Below are 20,379 nucleotides of genomic sequence, written 5' to 3' on the forward strand. Positions count from 1 at the left end.
AGGGGAGAGGCGGGGCTGGGCGGCGGTTGGCTCCTGGAAGCACGTGACCACACAGGACAAAACAGGGTCAACAAGATGGCTGCGCCCGGGGCTTAACGTGCTGCAATCAGGGTAGGAACCGAATTCTAATTCATGTTATCGGGAGAATCCCATCCGAATTCTAATTCATGTTATCGGGAGAATCCCAACCGAATTCTAATTCATGTTATCGGGAGAATCCCAACCGAATTCTAATTCATGTTATCGGGAGAATCCCATCCGAATTCTAATTCATGTTATCGGGAGAATCACATCCGAATTCTAATTCATGTTATCGGGAGAATCCCATCCGAATTCTAATTCATGTTATCGGGAGAATCCCAACCGAATTCTAATTCATGTTATCGGGAGAATCACATCCGAATTCTAATTCGTGTTATCAGGAGAATCCCAACCGAATTCTAATTCATGTTATCGGGAGAATGAAACCCGAATTCTAATTCATGTTATCGGGAGAATCCCATCCGAATTCTAATTCATGTTATCGGGAGAATCCCATCCGAATTCTAATTCATGTTATCGGGAGAATCCCAACCGAATTCTAATTCATGTTATCGGGAGAATCACATCCGAATTCTAATTATGTTATCAGGAGAATCACAACCGAATTCTAATTCATGTTATCGGGAGAATGAAATCCGAATTCTAATTCATGTTATCGGGAGAATCCCAACCGAATTCTAATTCATGTTATCGGGAGAATCCCAACCGAATTCTAATTCATGTTATCGGGAGAATCCCAACCGAATTCTAATTCATGTTATCGGGAGAATCCCAACCGAATTCTAATTCATGTTATCGGGAGAATCCCAACCGAATTCTAATTCATGTTATCGGGAGAATCACATCCGAATTCTAATTCATGTTATCAGGAGAATCACAACCGAATTCTAATTCATGTTATCGGGAGAATGAAATCCGAATTCTAATTCATGTTATCGGGAGAATCCCATCCGAATTCTAATTCATATTATCGGGAGAATCCCATCCGAATTCTAATTCATGTTATCGGGAGAATCCCAACCGAATTCTAATTCATGTTATCGGGAGAATCCCAACCGAATTCTAATTCATGTTATCGGGAGAATCCCAACCGAATTCTAATTCATGTTATCAGGAGAATCACAACCGAATTCTAATTCATGTTATCGGGAGAATGAAACCCGAATTCTAATTCATGTTATCGGGAGAATCCCATCCGAATTCTAATTCATGTTATCGGGAGAATGAAATCCGAATTCTAATTCATGTTATCGGGAGAATCCCAACCGAATTCTAATTCATGTTATCGGGAGAATCCCAACCGAATTCTAATTCATGTTATCGGGAGAATCCCAACCGAATTCTAATTCATGTTATCGGGAGAATCCCAACCGAATTCTAATTCATGTTATCGGGAGAATCACATCCGAATTCTAATTCATGTTATCAGGAGAATCACAACCGAATTCTAATTCATGTTATCGGGAGAATGAAATCCGAATTCTAATTCATGTTATCGGGAGAATCCCATCCGAATTCTAATTCATATTATCGGGAGAATCCCATCCGAATTCTAATTCATGTTATCGGGAGAATCCCAACCGAATTCTAATTCATGTTATCGGGAGAATCCCAACCGAATTCTAATTCATGTTATCGGGAGAATCCCAACCGAATTCTAATTCATGTTATCAGGAGAATCACAACCGAATTCTAATTCATGTTATCGGGAGAATGAAATCCGAATTCTAATTCATGTTATCGGGAGAATGAAATCCGAATTCTAATTCATGTTATCGGGAGAATCACATCCGAATTCTAATTCATGTTATCGGGAGAATCACAACCGAATTCTAATTCATGTTATCAGGAGAATCACAACCGAATTCTAATTCATGTTATCGGGAGAATTAAATCCGAATTCTAATTCATGTTATCGGGAGAATTAAATCCGAATTCTAATTCATGTTATCGGGAGAATTAAATCCGAATTCTAATTCATGTTATCGGGAGAATCCCATCCGAATTCTAATTCATGTTATCGGGAGAATCCCAACCGAATTCTAATTCATATTATCGGGAGAATCCCAACCGAATTCTTATTCATATTATCGGGAGAATCACATCCGAATTCTAATTCATGTTATCGGGAGAATCCCAACCGAATTCTAATTCATGTTATCGGGAGAATCCCAACCGAATTCTAATTCATGTTATCGGGAGAATCCCATCCGAATTCTAATTCATGTTATCGGGAGAATCCCAACCGAATTCTAATTCATATTATCGGGAGAATCACATCCGAATTCTAATTCATGTTATCGGGAGGATGGAGTGTGACTGTTAATATAAGCTCCCAGTCCCTGCTCTGTGCCAGCTCTCCCATCACCCCATGCTTTCTGTCTATAGAGGACACAGATAACTGAATCGCAGGGGATGTGAGTGAACATGGGATTTGTCAGGAGTTACAAAGCTAATTTCTACAAGTCATTTATGTTGTCATAAAACTTTCAGATTCTCAGTAATTCTCACTTTGATGTTTACTAAGCAAACTTGGAGTTGTAGAGAATTAAAAATCTTTTGGTAAATTTTTGGTGTAGATGGCAAATGTGTAAAAAAAAAAAAAAAAAGGGGCATTTGGAGTTTTGTGAATAAATGTCTTTATCCCATAATGCTTAGAGTTAAGGGACGCTGTGAGCCATGAGGTGTGTTGTGCTACCTGAGATGGAAGTTAACCTAAGGCAGCCTAGACATGAGGGGAAAACCATACATCTTGGGTTTCTGAAGACTGAACCTTTTATCTTCTGGTTTATGATGTTTTGAGAACCCCTCCATGCTATTATTTTCTTGTAATCCATGGTGGACGCTCACGCTTTCATCATATTTGTTAAGAACTTAATTAAGATTAATCATATTTCTTGTGGTCTCAGTATTCATAATATTCACCTTCTATTATTTGCAGCTATACATTTGTTATTTTGTGGTGAATTCCTTTGTGGTGTAAAAAGCGATGCTGTCGAGTCTCCGTATGCTGGCGAGCACTCGCCAAGTGCTGATCCGGGGGCTGTGCCCTGCTCTCCATGGTGTAGATATAGCCAGCAGATCTCGGCAGCTCTCTGCATTAGCTTCTGGTGAGTACTCAATGAAGACACATTACATAGATTGTGAATACACCAATGGATTGATACGCTACATGGTCAGCTCAGCATGTTTAAATTCCAGCATGAGACTTTTTTTTTATTTTAGGGGGATAATGAGCAATAGGACAGAGGTGGTAGGGAAGCAGAAAGACCAGCAGCAAGCAGATTGCAAATGCTGCTGAGCCTGACGTGGTCGATGACTTCCTCCACCCCCTAATGCAAACTGCAAGAGGTAGAGCAGCCTGGACACCCTTGTATAGGAGCCTGTGGTATGCATCTCTTATCGGTTGCAAATCACGGTAATGCACGACTGTGAGGGAACAATTACTATTTTGTGCTTCTGATGAAGCTGCAAACCACACGCCTGGCCTGCCCTGTGCCCCTGTATCAGCCCTGCTGCTTACCCGAGGAAGGATTAAATGGGTAAAAAAAATGTATTACCCAGTGCTTAGGACTCTATGTCCTGGACACTCGTGCAAAAGGAATTCCCCATCTCTGAGTCAAAACCTTCCTTCAAGCAGCACAATATCATGTATACATAAAGCAATACAGGCATTATTAGCCTACGAGACTTTCTGCCTGTGACCTGTAATGAGGTCTACTGCACTTTTAGGGACCTAAATTGTAACTGTTCTCTAAACATCCTGTGTGAGAATGCACAGCAATGCTTCTCCCCTCGATTACCTATATTTATTTAAGGTCAAGGGCCACTCGCATGAAATCATGGGCCATTTTTGTATCTAAAAATTTCTGGCAGACAATTTAATTAGCTATTTGAACATGCCATTACATCTGAATTAATGCTGTCTCTTTAAATTTATTGCCGTATAATAATTAGTCGTGTTGGTCTTCTTTAGATATGCATGTTGACTGTAATATGGTTAGAATTAGTATTGTTGAAAATATTGGTATTGTTGGAACCTGTACGGCGTTCTCTTTGATTGTCATCATATTTACTACAGGTTGCGCTGTCTTTCTCGAGTGGCACACTCACTAAGGGATGGGTATAAATAACTTATACTATTGGCTGGGCAAAGCATATTAACCCATCTCGCTGGCATGTAGGATGTCTAATTTGATAAATCCAGCCTGATTATAGTTTGAGTGACAGCAGTGATATTCATTTGAATCTGATTATATAATTAAGGATCATGTGTTCAATAACTGACAGAGAGATGTAACAAACATACTGCTAAACCCAGTGTTATTCTTGTTTTGTAGAGAGAAGGAGGTTCTATGAAAATGTCAGTATATCTCAAGGAGAAGGTATGTTTTAAGAACCATTATTTACACTCTTCCCTGTGTCTTTATCATAAAAGAATAGAACATGTCTAAACTGACAGTACATTGCTGTTGTAGCAGTAAATTGTAGAGGATGTTAAATCATACCAGCACCGTAATAGCATTTTCAACTCTTGCTCACAGCTCCATTATTACAGTGAGTAAAATAAACTTGGCATGGAGTACCTCATCTAATATAGATTTTGTATACTCAGTTATTTTAGTGTCCTTCAGTTAAATAGCACAAGGACTTGTTCTGTCTTTAAAAAACAAAACAAAAGCAGAATATGAGAAACTGTAGTACTTTATTTTTTATATTGTAAGACTTTATTATTACTCAGTGCAAGGTCCAGTGTGCTGTTAGACTCTCCAGTGTGTTCCAGAGTGCAGGTAGACCAGGCTTCCCCAAACTCTGGCCCTCCAGATGTTGCTGAACTACAACTCCCATGATTCTATGAATGAAATGGGCTGAGAATCATGGGAGTTGTAGTTCAGCAACATCTGGAGGGCCTTGGTTTGGGGAAGCCCGAGTCAGCCTCTCCAGTGCATTGCAAGGTGCAGTTAGACTCTCCAGTTTAGGTCTTGGGTGGACAAATGAAGATCTCCAGCTGTTGTAAAATTGTTAGAAAAGTTTTGGCAAAGTATCATATTATGCTTGCTAGTGGTCTGCCCTCCGACCCCAATTCATTTTGGTCAATTACTCTTTGTGTTTGCCCATAGCTGGGTTTGAAATTAACCTGGATCGCCGGAAACTGAAGACCCCCGCAGGAAATTTGTTCTCTGTCCCCAGTGAGGCATTGGCTATCGCTGTGGCAACTGAGTGGGACTCTCAGCGAGACATAATCAAATTCTTCACCATGCACCTGGTAAGGAAGGCACAAAATCACAGGCACCTAAAGGGTTGATTCCAATATTCCATGTTTCTTTGGGAACTAAAGGTTTTGTTTTCTAACTTGTAGACCACACTCTGCAACACTGCTTTGGACAACCCTACACTAAGGCAGAAGGAGCAGCTCATTAACGCAGCAGTGAAATTCTTAGAAACAGACACAGTCTGGTAAGAGGGTGACCATATATTAAACATAGGAGGTATGTGAAGGGGTCTACATTATATTTGGTGCCGTCCACACTGGATTTGATCTGAGATTGGTGACGGTTTTATTTGTGTGTTGTGCTTGGAAGCTAAGCACGCCATGATCAAGGTCGGAAAAATATTTCCAAGACTTTAATATATCCCAATGAAAGGGACTGTTCGATGTTAGAACTCTTTGCTCAATATGAATTGGACCACAGCTGTCCAAAAAAAAATCAGTCCTATTAGGTCCCTGACACAAGATATGTCAACAGCGTGTGTATCCACAACTTGTAAAACCTTTAGTAGACACTGTCTGTTTTACTCAATGTTATTTTTGGTAAAACCCACACCTTTTAAAATAAATTATATATAGATATCCCTCCCCCCCCAACACTACAGTATTTAGTAAAACCAACTACAGCATAAGAGTCGTTTGGTTAGTGTGATTCTGATCACTCCTCTCTAGGCTCTTCAGTAATGGGGCAAATTCCCTCTGACTGTTTAATATCTGTAATAATTGTGGTCTGTGACCCATTGATTGAAATAGCTCCTTCATTACAAGTATGAGACAACATATTCCCCTTCTCTTTCAGTTACCGAGTAGAAGAACCGCAGTCTTTGGTGGAATTACAAAACAACGAGTGGGATCCCATTATAGGATGGGCAGAAAAGAGGTGAGACATTAAATGTAAAATCTATATCTGTGTATGTGTAGGAACAATCCCTGCAGTTATAAGCCACTCTCCCTAATGAGCGTCATTGCTGGATACTCTGTGTCATCAGCCATGCAACACAAAGTTGAATAGAAAGTTGTCAGCACTGCAACACTTTAAGGACCACTCCACCACTCCACACTCCAAAAGTACTTCTGCTTGCTGAAGTGAGCTATGGGTGAGAAGTTTCAGCACTTTTATAAATTAACTAGGGAACTCCCCCCTGGCTGTCAAACAGCCAGAGAGGATTCCTTAATATTTTCGTTAGCTCCCTTAAGCTAATGGAAGTGGCAGGCATGCTCTACTTGAGTATGCCTGTCCCCCCCCCCCCCTTCCTCACAGACCCCAGACCAGCTGCACAGCTCTAGATATGCGAGCGCTCATTGAGAAGCCTCTGGTTATTTCCCTGTGAAGAGACTGAAACTCTTCCGGGAAAAAGGGGAGGGCTTACAAAGGCTGTAGTCCTAATAACTGCGGTTTTTGTAAGCTCTTTCAGACTATACTCCCAATGAATACATACATAAAATATGAATGCATGTATTCATTGTGGTATATCTACTAAACCGCGTTTTTTGGGGTTAGTTTTGGAAGTGTGGAGTGGTCCTTTAAAGCATTTTGCATCTTGGTTCTGCTTCATTAGGCTTGTCAAATTGCATACATAGAATACAAATTACATACATAGAATACAAATTGCATACATAGAATACAAATTACATACATGTGAGGAAAGTTGGAATACGTGTAGAGATAGATGCTGACTCCTCCAGAAAACTGAAAGTATCAGGTTTATTATTACAAATATAGTTTCCTATTCACCAATCCTATTAACTGTTTTGTTTTGTTTTTTTCTACAGGTACAATGTTGTGATTGGCTCCTCTACTGGTATTCTGGGACCTAGCATCCCGAGAGAAACGAAAGATGTATTTATTCGTCACTTGGCATCATACAATTCCTGGGCATTATTAGGTATGATCTAACAAGGGGGTTTATGGACAGAGGCAATCCTTGCCATGGAAAGGCGGATTAAGATCAATCGTGGGATATCTTTTCTTCTAAGATTATATTGTTAGTACAAATAGAACATATACAGCCAATTCTAAAGAGAAACATATAAAACAATTGTATGTTAACCTGTCACACTCACAAACATGTTCAAGATAAGGTCCGTGAATTATAAAAGATGTATTCACACCCCAAATGGTTTAGATCCAACTTTAGTAAAGAGAATGGAACCAATCTATTTGGGGGTGTGAATACATATTGTATTACTCAAGGCCCTCGAACACGTTTGTGCGTGTGATACGCACACATTGTGATTCACTGGTACTTCAGGTACAACACGATTATTGTTTTCTATTTCTATTTAGCATTGACTGCATCCTCATATATGTTCTGTTTGTACAGGCTGTTTATGGTGATTAGGAGGTCCCTAAGAAATGGACATTGGGAAGTATTTCTATTTTTGATATTCACTTATTTTTATTTCAGTTGTTGTTATGATTATATTGTGTATAGGAGAGATACTAAAAAGGACACATTTTTTACCTTCGGGCCAAGAGTGTTATCAGTCTGTCTCTGCGCACAAATATTTGAAATATCCTGAGATGCTGCACACCAAGGGATTCTGGGAGTTGTAGTCCAGTTGGCAGCTCTCTGTTGTTGGTGACTTCCAGCACACGCAGGAACTCGGGATATATTTTTTTTATTTCATATACATAGACAGACCTAAAGATATCCGTATAAATCAAGAATGGGTAACTCCATCCTGCCATGTCGCTTTTAAATGGTAACTTGTCCTTTTACTGATATTGGGCCTTTCTCAGTGATTCTCCCTTTCGATTGTCATTCAGGGATTGAATTCATCATTGCACAGCTGAAGTCCATGATTCTTGCTATGGGAGTCGTTGACAGAGCACTGACGGTGGAGAAGGCTGTACTTCTCTCACGACTGGAAGAAGAGTTCCAGGTAAAATACATGCTGATTCATTACTTGCACTGGATCACTGCTGTAGCCATAACATTGCAAGTCTTCTCATGCACACACTACATTACTGCTGCCATAATACACTGCATGGCTTGGCTCTCACAAAGCTTCTCATGCCTTCCACTGCCTATGTGCTGTCTGTATTCATGCCACGTGACCTTTAAACCCATCTCTAACACGTTCTTGTTAAAAAGACTAATTTATTTGAAGCGCATTCAATTAGGACAATAATTTCATACATAGCTCTCTATGTGACATCACCTAAAAATTGTTCATTTACAGAATTTCTAGTTTTTTAATTTATTTACTCACTCAACTGTTGTAGAAATTGCAGGGTATGTAAGATATGAGAGATTATACATTGGAGCTATCCTTGTGATACTGGTTCTATGCTTTGCTCAAAGCAGAAGGACTGGCTAGAAATCTAGCTATAAAAATAAATACATTGACATAATTGGTTTTTAGCAAGGCAAAGACATGCACAGGAGCAGAAATGTAGGCAAGTAGGTTTTATTAGATTTCATTTTGCATTGCAAAACATAATATATAGCCTATGTTTACAGGTTGTTGGTAGTGAAGGGTTGTCTCATCTTGAATTATTTGGAATTATGATGTTGAATGGAGATGAAAAGACTCTTCTGATAATCCTTGAATTGTTTTTGTCTGATTCAGATCGGGCATTGGGGAAACGTAGAGTGGGTTCACGAATACGACCTGCAAGAATTGAGTGCTCGCACAGCCGCAGGCGTCCTGTTTGTTCACCTCTGCTCAGAGAGCTCGACTGTCAAACACAAACTCCTGCAAGACTAACTCCATGCTGGGATAGCTACACATGCAACTGAGATCGTACTACCCTCCAGGGCCTCCTGACAGTGACTCTAGTTCACTGGTGGAAACTATTGAAAATATTATTTTGTTACATAATTTAAAATGGTGCAATCCTAGTAAGTGATTTCTAGGTGTGCACTGTGATTCACTATGATTACAGCGAGAAGCCGTAATCATCAACATTGCTCGGCCATAATGGCTGATATTAAGAACACTGGCCAACCAAGGATCTTTTTATTCATGTCCTGGATTGCATTTATTGAACATCCCAACAAAATACAACTGATTATTCATTGCACCGTTATGGGTAATCTGCACTTGGTAAACTCTGTTTGTGCCATACCATTAATGAATTGAAGGCAAACGCGCTTTACTGTGGGGAAACAAAGTCATTATTTTGGTTCCACAATGTTGGTACTGCAGTTCAGAGTTCGGAGCGACCTCTGAGATAACGATATAGGGGTGTATTCACTAAACTGCAATAAAATTGGTAGGTACTTATATCAGTTCTCAGCAATTCCTGGTGAAGTTAATAGGTTTGTAAGATATAATTAATTATTCTGCCCTAGTGATATTTCCAAAATAATATGCCCTGTGCTTTGTCTCACGAACAATGGAAATGCCACACATTCTACCCTTTTAAAAAGGACATTCCAAATTAAATATAACAAAAGAAAAACTCATTTTGTAGAGATCTTGCAAGTACGCAATTTGTAAGAGTTTCTAGTGACTGATAGGAATTTTGCCTATGGAACACACACAAGCAACAGCCATTGCAAACTCTGACACAACCGTAACCTCGCTTTAAACTCCTTTTTAGCTTGTGAACAGGAGCAAGGGAGAGGAATCTGTGTTGTTCGATAAGGAAGTTGATTTATCCAAGGTTAGTCAAAAGCTAGACACCCCTATAGTATTTCCAGTTTAACAAAAGTAGTGGATCTACCTTTTGGCCACTTTTAGATTTACATGTTTCTCTATCAGGTACAACTTTGCTTTAACCCCTTAAGGACCAAACTTCTGGAATAAAAGTGAATCATGACATGTCACACATGTCATGTGTCCTTAAGGGGTTAAAGCACTTAAATCAATTCAAAGCATTGTATACTCTCTTTACATTTGAGTCTTTCTACCTTACTTGTGTTTCACAAATATTAGAATATTATGCTGATCTGAGTAGCAAGCATAGTGGCTTAATTGATGCATGCATCCTGTACTGACAAGTGCCAGTAATGTCCGTTTTAGATGTGAAAATACTAATAAAAACACAAACGGCATAGGGAAACATACTGATTACAGGTGCAGCTGGCCCTGTAATACCATACTAATACATACCATAGAATGAGCTATATCACTGTGTAACCTAAATAAAACAGTCTTTGAGTATTGTAATAATTTGATTGCAATACTAAGAATAATGAACATCATTGAAACTGTGTATTTATTTATTAGAAAACTATTTATAGAAATTGTCTTAGCAAATGCATCAGTTGGGTTTCATCCTGCTTGCCCATTGCCCTTCCAGAATGTGATGGTGAATACAGATCATTAATAATCCTGCATAAAAGTTATTAATGCAGATCTCTGGCAGCAGAAAACATCAGTCTATAAAACCATAAACCACCTTCTTTTTACTGAGACGGTTTCCAAGTCCCTTCCATTTGTAACCAGCCACCTTCCAGCCCTGCGGGGATAATTAGCACGTACTGGCAATGGGTGACCGTGCTAGTGGTCATATCTGATCATGAATTTCTAGATTGTCCAACTCGTCATGCAAGTGATCCATGAACTTGTTGATTTCAGCCACGCGCTTGCGATTTCTTAGCAGTTCATCTTTATGCACCTGGGGAAACATGATACAAAGAATTTGATCAATTAAGAATTTAATTAGCCAGTACCACAGATAAAGTCCCTATCTCTTACTTTTCCAACACATCCATCTTTGTTGCATTGGTGGATAGATTGCTTTCCTTATTTTAACCGTGTTGCTACAGAAATTCTTAGTGATTTGTGAAGGGTCTCTACAGACCCACATTTACACACATGCATTTTCAAGATTAGTTTCATTCGTAAAAAAACATGAATGAAGCTATTCAGGAAGCTAAAAGAAGCTGTGATGTGAATGTTGGACTTAATTTCACGTAACCTAATCTGAGCATAGGTTTGTGGGAGATGAACTTTTTGGTAAGACAATAGGATGTTCCTCACTACGAAGACAAGATTTATGGGCACAAGGGCTCGCTGGTTAAAAGGGTGAGATGTTGTTGGGCACAGGGACTTGTTCCCTCTCACATGCCCCTGTGCCCAATAACAAGCTTTCAGGTATAGAAATATATTATTCTTTGGTTCAATAAAGAACAGAAGAAGTTAAAAAGGAAAAAAAGAGAGCACGTGTGCCAGTTAAGTTTAGGTTGGAATCCGGATCCCAAGACTTCTTACCTTTGTGCTAAGGCTTGTTGACCAGTTGTTGATTTTAGTAACAATATCGTCTTCACGATTATCGATTTTCAGCAAGTGGATTTCGTGGGAGGAACTTAATGCATTCATGATTGTATCCTTATCAGCAAAAAGCTGCCAAGACAGTAAATATGGGTGTCAGATATTTAGATCAGTATTTAGGAATATTTAGCAACGTGCTACTAGTTAGTAACATATGTACCCAGCACAAGCCTCCCATTTGACTCTAGCAGGAACTGCTTCCTCTACACATTAGATCGTGAATGGAACTGCAGCCAGTGACTGAACTACATATCCCATAAACCTCTGATGTATGGAGGTTTTATGGAAGAGGTGGTTGACTGATGAAGCCTTTTTCTTGTCTGGGAGTTGCCAGCTGCTTCTGTTTTTTCTATTGCAGTATATACATAATGCATTCAAGTGGATGTCTCTAAGATTAAGATGTTATTTGATAATAATGAATATAGACTTGTATTAAGAGCAGTTTTAAGGCAACATTCACGAATATTCACGGTGATTGCACCACTTTTAAAACTATATCATTTAAACTAGTCAAATAGTGGTTGGGAGTGAGGGACATACCGCTCTGAGATCATCGGCCATGTCCTCGTCCATCTCTCCCTTGATAACCCTCTCCAGCAAGTTGATACCAATCTCTTGGAGCTTCTCATGATGTTCATTCTCCATGTCTCGGATTTGAGTCATGGTAAAGGTGGAGGTTAAGGGACTGAAATAAAGTGTGTGGGTGACACTGAGGGTCGATAATGCACTGTAAGAACTACCCATACATATAGAGTAAGAAAAAGCCTTTTAAAGCTCGTGTTCTGGAAGCATGTTATAGCCTACAAACTGTATTAAATCATTAGGTATCTAAGTTATATCTTACCCTTTCTCTAACACTAGACACATTGTGCAACCTAAACCTGGGCTACAGAAAAATAAGCCTGGTCACGGGTATTAAAATACATTTGCAGTAGATACTATATGTATTTTGGTGATCACCAAATAGAATTATGTAGCCTCAACACACTAAACTGGAAAGTCTCAAGAAATGTCAAAGGATTTACAAATCTAAACTAAGCTGGAAAAACAGCCGAATATTACATTTTTTTAAATTCAGCAATTTTGGCTTAAAAGTTAAATTGACTTTAGCCCACAATAGTCAAATTGGAAAAATATATTCCAAGTCAGACATGTTTGCAGTTTGCCTATTTTGGCCTACAATTGTACATTTACATTAACTTCCTTGCAGTTCATACTTTAGTGACTAATGTTGTGTGTGTATTTCTATATCTTACAAAACAATTCTATAAAGTAAAGAAAGGATATAAGCCTTGTATGGTTTCCAGGAAAGTTGAGGTCATATCAGTGATATTTCTTTCATAATCCTTGGTGATGTCCTGTCCGGAGAGAAAATATATTTTTTATAATTCCGGATACAGAAAGGATCACACGCGGGTACACGGTCTCGTCTTACCTCTATTTGTTTCACTAGCAGCAGCTCCAAAGCCAGCAAGGATTCCGACAGCTGGCTAATGTCCTTATTATACTGGAAGATTGTATCATCGATCTTCTGTTGGTCAGTGATCTGGGTCAGTTCATTGAGAACCTGTAAATGAACATAACAGAGCAGATGAAATGCCATGTAAATACAGCTTTTATATCATAGACTTGGGTAAAGTAAGACAGTGGCTCTTGGCCTCATTTCAGAATCTCACAGTCTCTAACCCAGTTTTTCACAATTCAGTGTTTGAAGATTAGCCATCATAGCTCTTTGCCAGCCCATACCTCAGAGTTATTTTCCTCAAACTCTTTGATTTTCTTAACTCCCATCGTCTGGTTTTCACAAACTGCCTCCTGCAGACATTCATTAAAAATGGCCTCCTCTGCCATCCGCACCCCACGATGTTTAATGCCGTAATCAAAAATGGCCTGGCAAACTGCTGTGCATTTAGTCCTGTATGTAAGAAATGGGTTAAGGAATCGAAACTTTGTTCACAGCATGTAATTCCCCAAAGAAGACAGGTGACCCAGGTCCCTGTGTGTAAAGTAAACTAGATGAGCCATAGTTACAAATTATAACGAATGTTCAATGACAACCTCAGAAAAGCAAGAAAACACACATTGATATATACACTGTGTTCCCTTCGAGATAATTTATGGGAGGGGATCAGTAGGTAAAAGTCCAGCATTATTGGGGGGGAGGGGGAGGTCACAGTTGTTTGCATTACTTTGTGATTAGTTTATTTGCATTTCAGTGTTGCACCCGCATGAAAGTAAATTGGTTCTTAGTGAGAACAGTCATAAAATGTAAAAAAAACAAAACAGAAAATGTAAATAAAATTCATGGTTACATTGAAAAACCGACATGTCAATGGTGGCCTTGTTGCTGGAATATGATGTCATAACCCGGTGCCACCAATTTCCAGGACTGAAGAAGAAAACAAGAGATAAAAGAGACTGTGCAGCCTTCAAGCCATACAGAGTTTTGTGTAGATGAAGATATAAAAGACACACCTAATGCATGAAACGAGAGATCAAGAGTAATACTTGGCAGAAAGCGTTAAACTTTCATTGATTAAAGGGTAAGCGGTACAAAGCGCTTTCACAAAAACTCTTCAGCACTTCTCTTAATTCATGTTATCTTTGGAAAATCTGATCATAAACTGGATCTGGCATTTATTTGATCAACATTTTCAAACAAAATTTTTTGGTTTTTATTTAAAATCTTCCATCTTCGTGTTATTGCATAAGTATGTGACTTCAACACCACGGACTTCCTCAAACACTATTAAAACGTTAGCTATATAACATTCTGATTTATCTCAGATAATCACGAGAAAGAGAGATTCATTCATTACAATTAATTGTTCGGTAAATTTCTGATTTTCATCAAGTTGCAACAAACATCTTTAACAAAGGATATAAGTCCATTAATTCCGCTACACCTGGAAGGCTGGCTATCTTCAAACCTTCTACATCTTCCGCATATATGCTTTCAAAAAAGAATGGGCCGTTCAGGAATTCAACATAGGCAGCCTAAACAATAAAATAAATACATGGATAGACAGAGAGATGAATACAATGACTTTAACACTATCAGACACCCAATTTATGTGGCTACAGATAAATCACATACGCTAGTTATTTAAATGTGCTTTAGGATTGCTTTAAAGAGAATTCATGTGATCTATAGACAGCATTATCCAAACTGATAGATCAAAAGGCATTGGGAATTTGTATTTAATTGTTAAAGTAAGTAAAGTGCTGTGACTGTGCTGCAGTTAGCGTCCATGTTTAAAAAGAAGTTCTCCTCCACCTAAGGCACAATTTGACAGTGATCGAACTATTCTTGAGGAATTTTGTTGCATGTAAATATTAGGACGAATGTGGATGACTTTTATATAATGCTATTGATTCCCCGTCGGATCATGCACGGGGGAGATTTAACATGTCATGGCGGGTGTTACAGTGTACCTTGTGTGAATCCAACTCCCGACGTTTTTCTTCCTCTTTATCTTGCTTGATCTGTTCCAGTTTCTCGTTTTGACTCAGCTCCTCGATGGAATATTGGAACTTCACGTTGGCAATTTCTCTCTGTGATTAAAGATGGACATGGTTTGTGTCTCTATCATACAAGACGGCGGTTATTAATGTCTCCCTATGATACAAGATCTTACAAATTAAATCATCTTCAAATGTTGCAACGTTAGCTTTCGAAGTAGCTGATATTTCTCACATTATTGTGTTACTATTTATATAGCGCCAACAAATTCCGTAGCGCTTTACAATGGGTGGACGAACAGACATGTAGTTGTAACCAGACAAGTTGGACACACAGGAACAGAGGGGTTGAGGGCCCTGCTCAATGAGCTTACATGCTAGAGGGAGTGGGGTAAAATGACACAAAAGGTAAGGATAGTATTAGACTAATGACAGTTGCAAGAGAGGAATCGGTCGGGAGTTATTAACAGTTTAATTGATACGCTTTTATGAAGAAATGGGTTTTTAATGTTACTGTTTCAACTTACGATGTTCTCGTCCAGTAGTCTGAAATCCAAATACACTAGATCTGGAAGATGAGCAGCAATGAACATTTTGTATTGTTCGTCTTCAGACAGCGGATTTCCGTTTAAACTTAATGACCGCAACGCCTTGAACCTTCGCAGGTAGATGAGCTGGTGTGTAGGGGAAAATAAATTGGGTAACGTACATGTACATGATCTCAGCTTAGTGGCCAATCTGGGTGCTATATACTTAACAGTGAGTTGAAAAAAAAATAATTTTCCTATTCATTTACTTAGGCATAAATGTTACAATTAATTTTTCTCACAATTAACTGTTTTGTTAAAAAAAAAAAAGGAACATTAAAGGGACACTATAGTCACTAAAACAACTTTAGCTCAATGAAGCAGTTTTAGTGTATAGATCATGCCCCTGCAGTCTCGCTTCTCAATTCTCTGCAACTTAGGAGTTAAATAACTTTGTTTATGCTGCCCTAGTCACACCTCCCTGCATGCGACTACACAGGCTTCCTAAATACTTCCTGTAAAGATAGATCTAATGTTTACACTTCCTTTATTGCACAGTCTGTTTAATTTAGAATTTCTTATCTTCTGCACTGTTAATAGCTCGATAGACCCTTCAGGAGCCTTCTATGTGTGATTAAAGTTCAACTTACAGAGCAGGAGATAAAAATGTCTAAAGGAAATTAACGTCTGACTGACAATGAAACCCTTTTTTTCATGCGGACTGCATAAACAGTAAAAAAAATATTTAACTCCTAAATGGTAGAGAATTGAGCAGACTGCAGGGGCATGATCGATACACCAACTCCACATTTTCCATCTGTTGCAGGCTTACATTTTCCAGGGAGGACAAGTTGTTGTTACCCAGGGACAAGACTTGGAGGTTTTTCAGATGGCCAATGTTCTCGATCACAGATATCCTATTATTGTACAAGCTTAGATCTTCCAATTTAGTCAAGGCATCAAGGCCACTGATCACTTCGATATTGTTAAATGACAAATCTGCAAGGATATACATAAATCAGAACAATACCGCACATCCACATTATGATGACGTGGATTACTTAGTGTTTAGAGTATTCGACTGGCCAGTAAAACAGACCCCGACACAGGTAAAAGCTGAAGTGTTTTTTATTGATATTCAAGGATCGGTTGCTATGGCATTTAAAAAGAGCAGAATAATTCTTATTCAGAGGGAAAAGCAAATATAGATGAAAGCACCAATTTCAGGTAGGTATAAAAGCTGGTAACATTTTATGAAGTTGCAATTCTATGAGAAGTGATAAGGCCTCAGCTATTCTTCTTAACATTTAACCTCACGCAGCGCTGTAACATCTTGAACCCACAATGCCTCAGAATCTCACCAAGCCAAGTTAAATTCACCAAGGTGTCCAATCCTTCAATCCTCTCAATAATGTTGTTGTCTAGCTGTAATTTTGTTAGAATTGGAAAGTGCCATAGGTTATCAATCTTCTGGATATCTAGAACACAGTTACAGAGTAAGCAGAATGGGATGATTAAGAAAGCACACGTTTTTCATACATTGATTTTCTAAGAAAAAAAAGGTGATGTAACCTTGGTTCTCCATTTGTTATTCACACTACACTTCTCATAATTCTTACGCGCCCAATTTCCTGGCAAAGGATTCCAGGAATTTACTCTAACAAATGCAGGGGAGGCAAGGATGTGATCATCGTAATGAATAGTGATACGTAGGATATGGGAGAGGACAAGTAGAGCTTAGGGTCCATTGTAAGCTAGTTTGAGTAACACCCTCTGTTTCAGTGCATCCAACTTGTTTTATTACAAATACTTGTCTTTTAGTCCACAAATTGTACAGCGCTATGGAATTTGTTGGTGCTTTATAAATAATAATTGGTGGGAAGGAAGAATTAAAGTAATGAGGTCTGATAAACCGCACTATATGGAAATGGTTAGGGAAAAGTCTACTGGAGTCATAAAGGAGCCTGAAAAACATGGGTAGGAGCCGAAGAAAGAGTTAGTAAAATCAGGATTCTACCATACGTGAGGTGGCTCTATAGGTATGGTCTATATATGTAATGCCATATTTACACACAGTATGGTTTTTATAGGCATATCATGAAAAGTCGTAATCTGGAAACGATTCTTATCATCACATACTGTATTATCATTTAGCTTTTTTCAATACTTTCTGGATTCTATATGATATTGTCGTCCAGCTTAATGGTATTCATGTGTTAAGTTAGAAAAGATGAAAGGCCCGGTTGATCATTTCTGCATCTCTGAAAGCCTGCAGCTGAAGTCCTATCCAATGACCAATGCTCCAGCTTCCTGAGATAGTCTCTCAAAGATTTGTGTCACATTCATCTTGTTATAGCAGGACCTTGACACCTCTTGTTCTTATTTGCCTAAAATTGTCATTGCTATAAGTTTTGTTTTCCATTTGTACATCTCTGGGGAAAGTTTGGTACTTTATACACAACATCAATAATCGGTCATAAAAAGACATGAAACATACAGCCATATGTTCTATAAGAAGTTGTAGAGAATGGCTTACTTTTGAAATCCAGGTGCAGGCTGGTCACATCCTTGAAGTCAATACCCTCCCTCTTGGCAATATATCCGGCTTCATCTTTTGGACCTTGTTCCTCCACGGCAAGCTTGAGCATGTGATCATCAATCACATTGGGTTCAACTGTGCCATACAGACCGCTCATTTTCTGTATTCACCTTAATGAAGAAGAAACAGAATTCTGTGTAATAACAATAAAGGGACAGATGATTTTAGTGGCACAGCAACTGAAGCACATTATTCATTAAAACGGGCTCTGTCCCATACTTTGGGGTAGAGTTGTCAATGTGCTATGTTGAATACATGATTCAAAGTACTAAGTTTAGGGCAATCAGTAGAAATATTCCACCACTGACTTCTCCTCTACTTTTCAGAATACAACACTTTGATGAATCTCCCTCTCTGTATTTTTGCATATACTGCAGATACCTCCTCATGACTAGCTATTGTTATTGTATTTAAAGAACATACACGGCACAAGGGAGAAGGGACACTGAGTCAGAAAGGCAAAGTTCTCGCCACTAAACTGCCAAGGGAGATCAAAAGTAGTACAGGGGTTAAGTTAAAAAGTATTTTATAAGGGACATGGCTAGGAGTGCACCATGTACAGTCTCATGTTGTGAGTGATCCACCAAACCTAGGCTGGAAATCTCATTCTAGGTGACATTAAACATAAATACACCTGATTTAAAATCTACCGAGTGTGTGAAGCTGTATGGCACCCAACAAGCAGCTAAAGATCTTGGAGGTGGACAGGATGCTGCACAAATGCCTTAAAATAGGTTATATCACAGCAAATGAATGGCTGAAAAAGCTAATTATAAGCCTCCAGGTCTCATAAAGAAGCTGTGATTCACAGACCCACAAAACATAATAAACAAGATAAGCCCCAACAGCAAAGTATACTATAACGGATATAAAATGGCTTAACATAGGTTATAACACAGCAACTGAATGGCTGAATGAGCTTATAGGAGTCAAAAAAGAAAAGGAGAGAAAAGAAGTAATAGATCCCTAGATCAACATGGTGTCATACCCCTCAGCACTGTAGACAATCTACCAATGCCTATCTGAACTGACTAACCCTTAGGCATCCAAAAAGTTCACGCAAAGTGAGCTATAAACGTCCGACGCGCATTTTGGGGAGTGAACACGCTGTCGTCAGGGGCATCAGGATGAACCGTGTTGGCATTTATGGCCATTGAGCTGAAGCGCACACAAACCCAATAAGAAATCACATTTAAGCTATGCGTGCTGTGAAGGCCACCTTTAAATCCATTACTTTGAATGAAAAGGGGCTCAAGACACTTCATAAGAGACGGCTAGCATTCCGATAATTGAACACAACTCGTGCAGCAGTGGTGTGTCTTCAGGAAATGGACTTCTGCAGCCGCAACCCACCCACATTAGGTCACCTAGGCTTCCCAACACATATCGCACCTACTCTCCAACCAAAAGTAGTGGCCAGAGACTGGGACTTCACAGAGACAGTATTTGGACAAGTAGAGTAGAGTCCTATTTTTGGTGGGAATGCTAAACGATACCAAGATAACTCCTGCAAGCATCTGAGCTCCAAATACAAATCCAATTCCTCACTAAATATCTTAAAAAAACTAGAAACTTATGATCAGACCATCGCTTCCTATGCAGGGAGTTTAATTGTATCCTAGATTAATTTTAAGACGTTTGGGGCACTATAACAAAAATGCCAATCCGCAAAATCCCTCGCACTTAGTGCCAAACCGTCCGACCTACTCCACAATAATCTACAATGTTTGCTCTACGTGGTTGTTGGGTAGATTGCCATCAGAGAGAGAATACACATTATCCTCCCATGTACACGAGGTTGGATATGTCTGTGTCATAGCATTCATTTATCTATAATTATTGAGCATTTCCATTTAATATTAAAAAAGGACCTTTATTAACAGAGTGGATTTATTGGGCAAAAAAAATAATCTATTTATCATATAAGAAATGATTAAAAATGATTTTCCCATGATTGACAAGAGTCCATGAAGATGGGTGGTTGGGCACTGGGGGCATCCATCTTTGATTTCACACAAGGCACAGCCTGGCACAGTAGTTATGGTGCCAATGATCAGCTGTCCCTGACTATCAGTCTGTAATAATATTAATATAGCCCTATTTCAGGAGGTCCCTGGACCCCTGGCCCTGGCACAGCTTGTTACCTGCTCCCAATATTCGGCCACAGCTTTGCAATGATGTGAAACAGCTTCTTGGTTCTAGTTGCTAATGGCAACAAGGCATTGCCAGCTTTGTTCGTACACATAAAGCTT

General features: G+C 39.0%; 2 protein-coding genes across 2 annotated transcripts; one reads left to right on the plus strand and one right to left on the minus strand.

Annotated features, from left to right (window-relative positions):
* Positions 1-2,959: 2,959 nt before the first annotated feature.
* ATPAF2 (ATP synthase mitochondrial F1 complex assembly factor 2) lies at positions 2,960-10,467 on the plus strand. Its single transcript, XM_063430658.1, has 8 exons — positions 2,960-3,152; positions 4,383-4,427; positions 5,163-5,308; positions 5,402-5,499; positions 6,111-6,191; positions 7,085-7,197; positions 8,082-8,197; positions 8,888-10,467. Exons 1-8 carry the CDS (start codon positions 3,032-3,034, stop codon positions 9,023-9,025), a joined length of 858 nt encoding a protein of 285 aa, XP_063286728.1. The 5' UTR covers positions 2,960-3,031; the 3' UTR covers positions 9,026-10,467.
* A 57-nt stretch (positions 10,468-10,524) lies between these two features.
* On the minus strand, positions 10,525-20,355 carry DRC3 (dynein regulatory complex subunit 3). The gene is made up of 13 exons (XM_063430663.1): positions 20,272-20,355; positions 18,065-18,237; positions 16,890-17,006; positions 16,361-16,527; positions 15,529-15,675; positions 14,975-15,094; positions 14,424-14,536; positions 13,286-13,460; positions 12,975-13,106; positions 12,827-12,897; positions 12,080-12,203; positions 11,480-11,611; positions 10,525-10,883 (listed from the first exon to the last, which is right to left on the minus strand). Exons 2-13 carry the CDS (start codon positions 18,222-18,224, stop codon positions 10,773-10,775), a joined length of 1,569 nt encoding a protein of 522 aa, XP_063286733.1. The 5' UTR covers positions 18,225-18,237; positions 20,272-20,355; the 3' UTR covers positions 10,525-10,772.
* Positions 20,356-20,379: the final 24 nt, after the last annotated feature.

Source organism: Pelobates fuscus, chromosome 8, assembly GCF_036172605.1.
Source record: "Pelobates fuscus isolate aPelFus1 chromosome 8, aPelFus1.pri, whole genome shotgun sequence".
Classification (NCBI taxonomy): domain Eukaryota; kingdom Metazoa; phylum Chordata; class Amphibia; order Anura; family Pelobatidae; genus Pelobates; species Pelobates fuscus.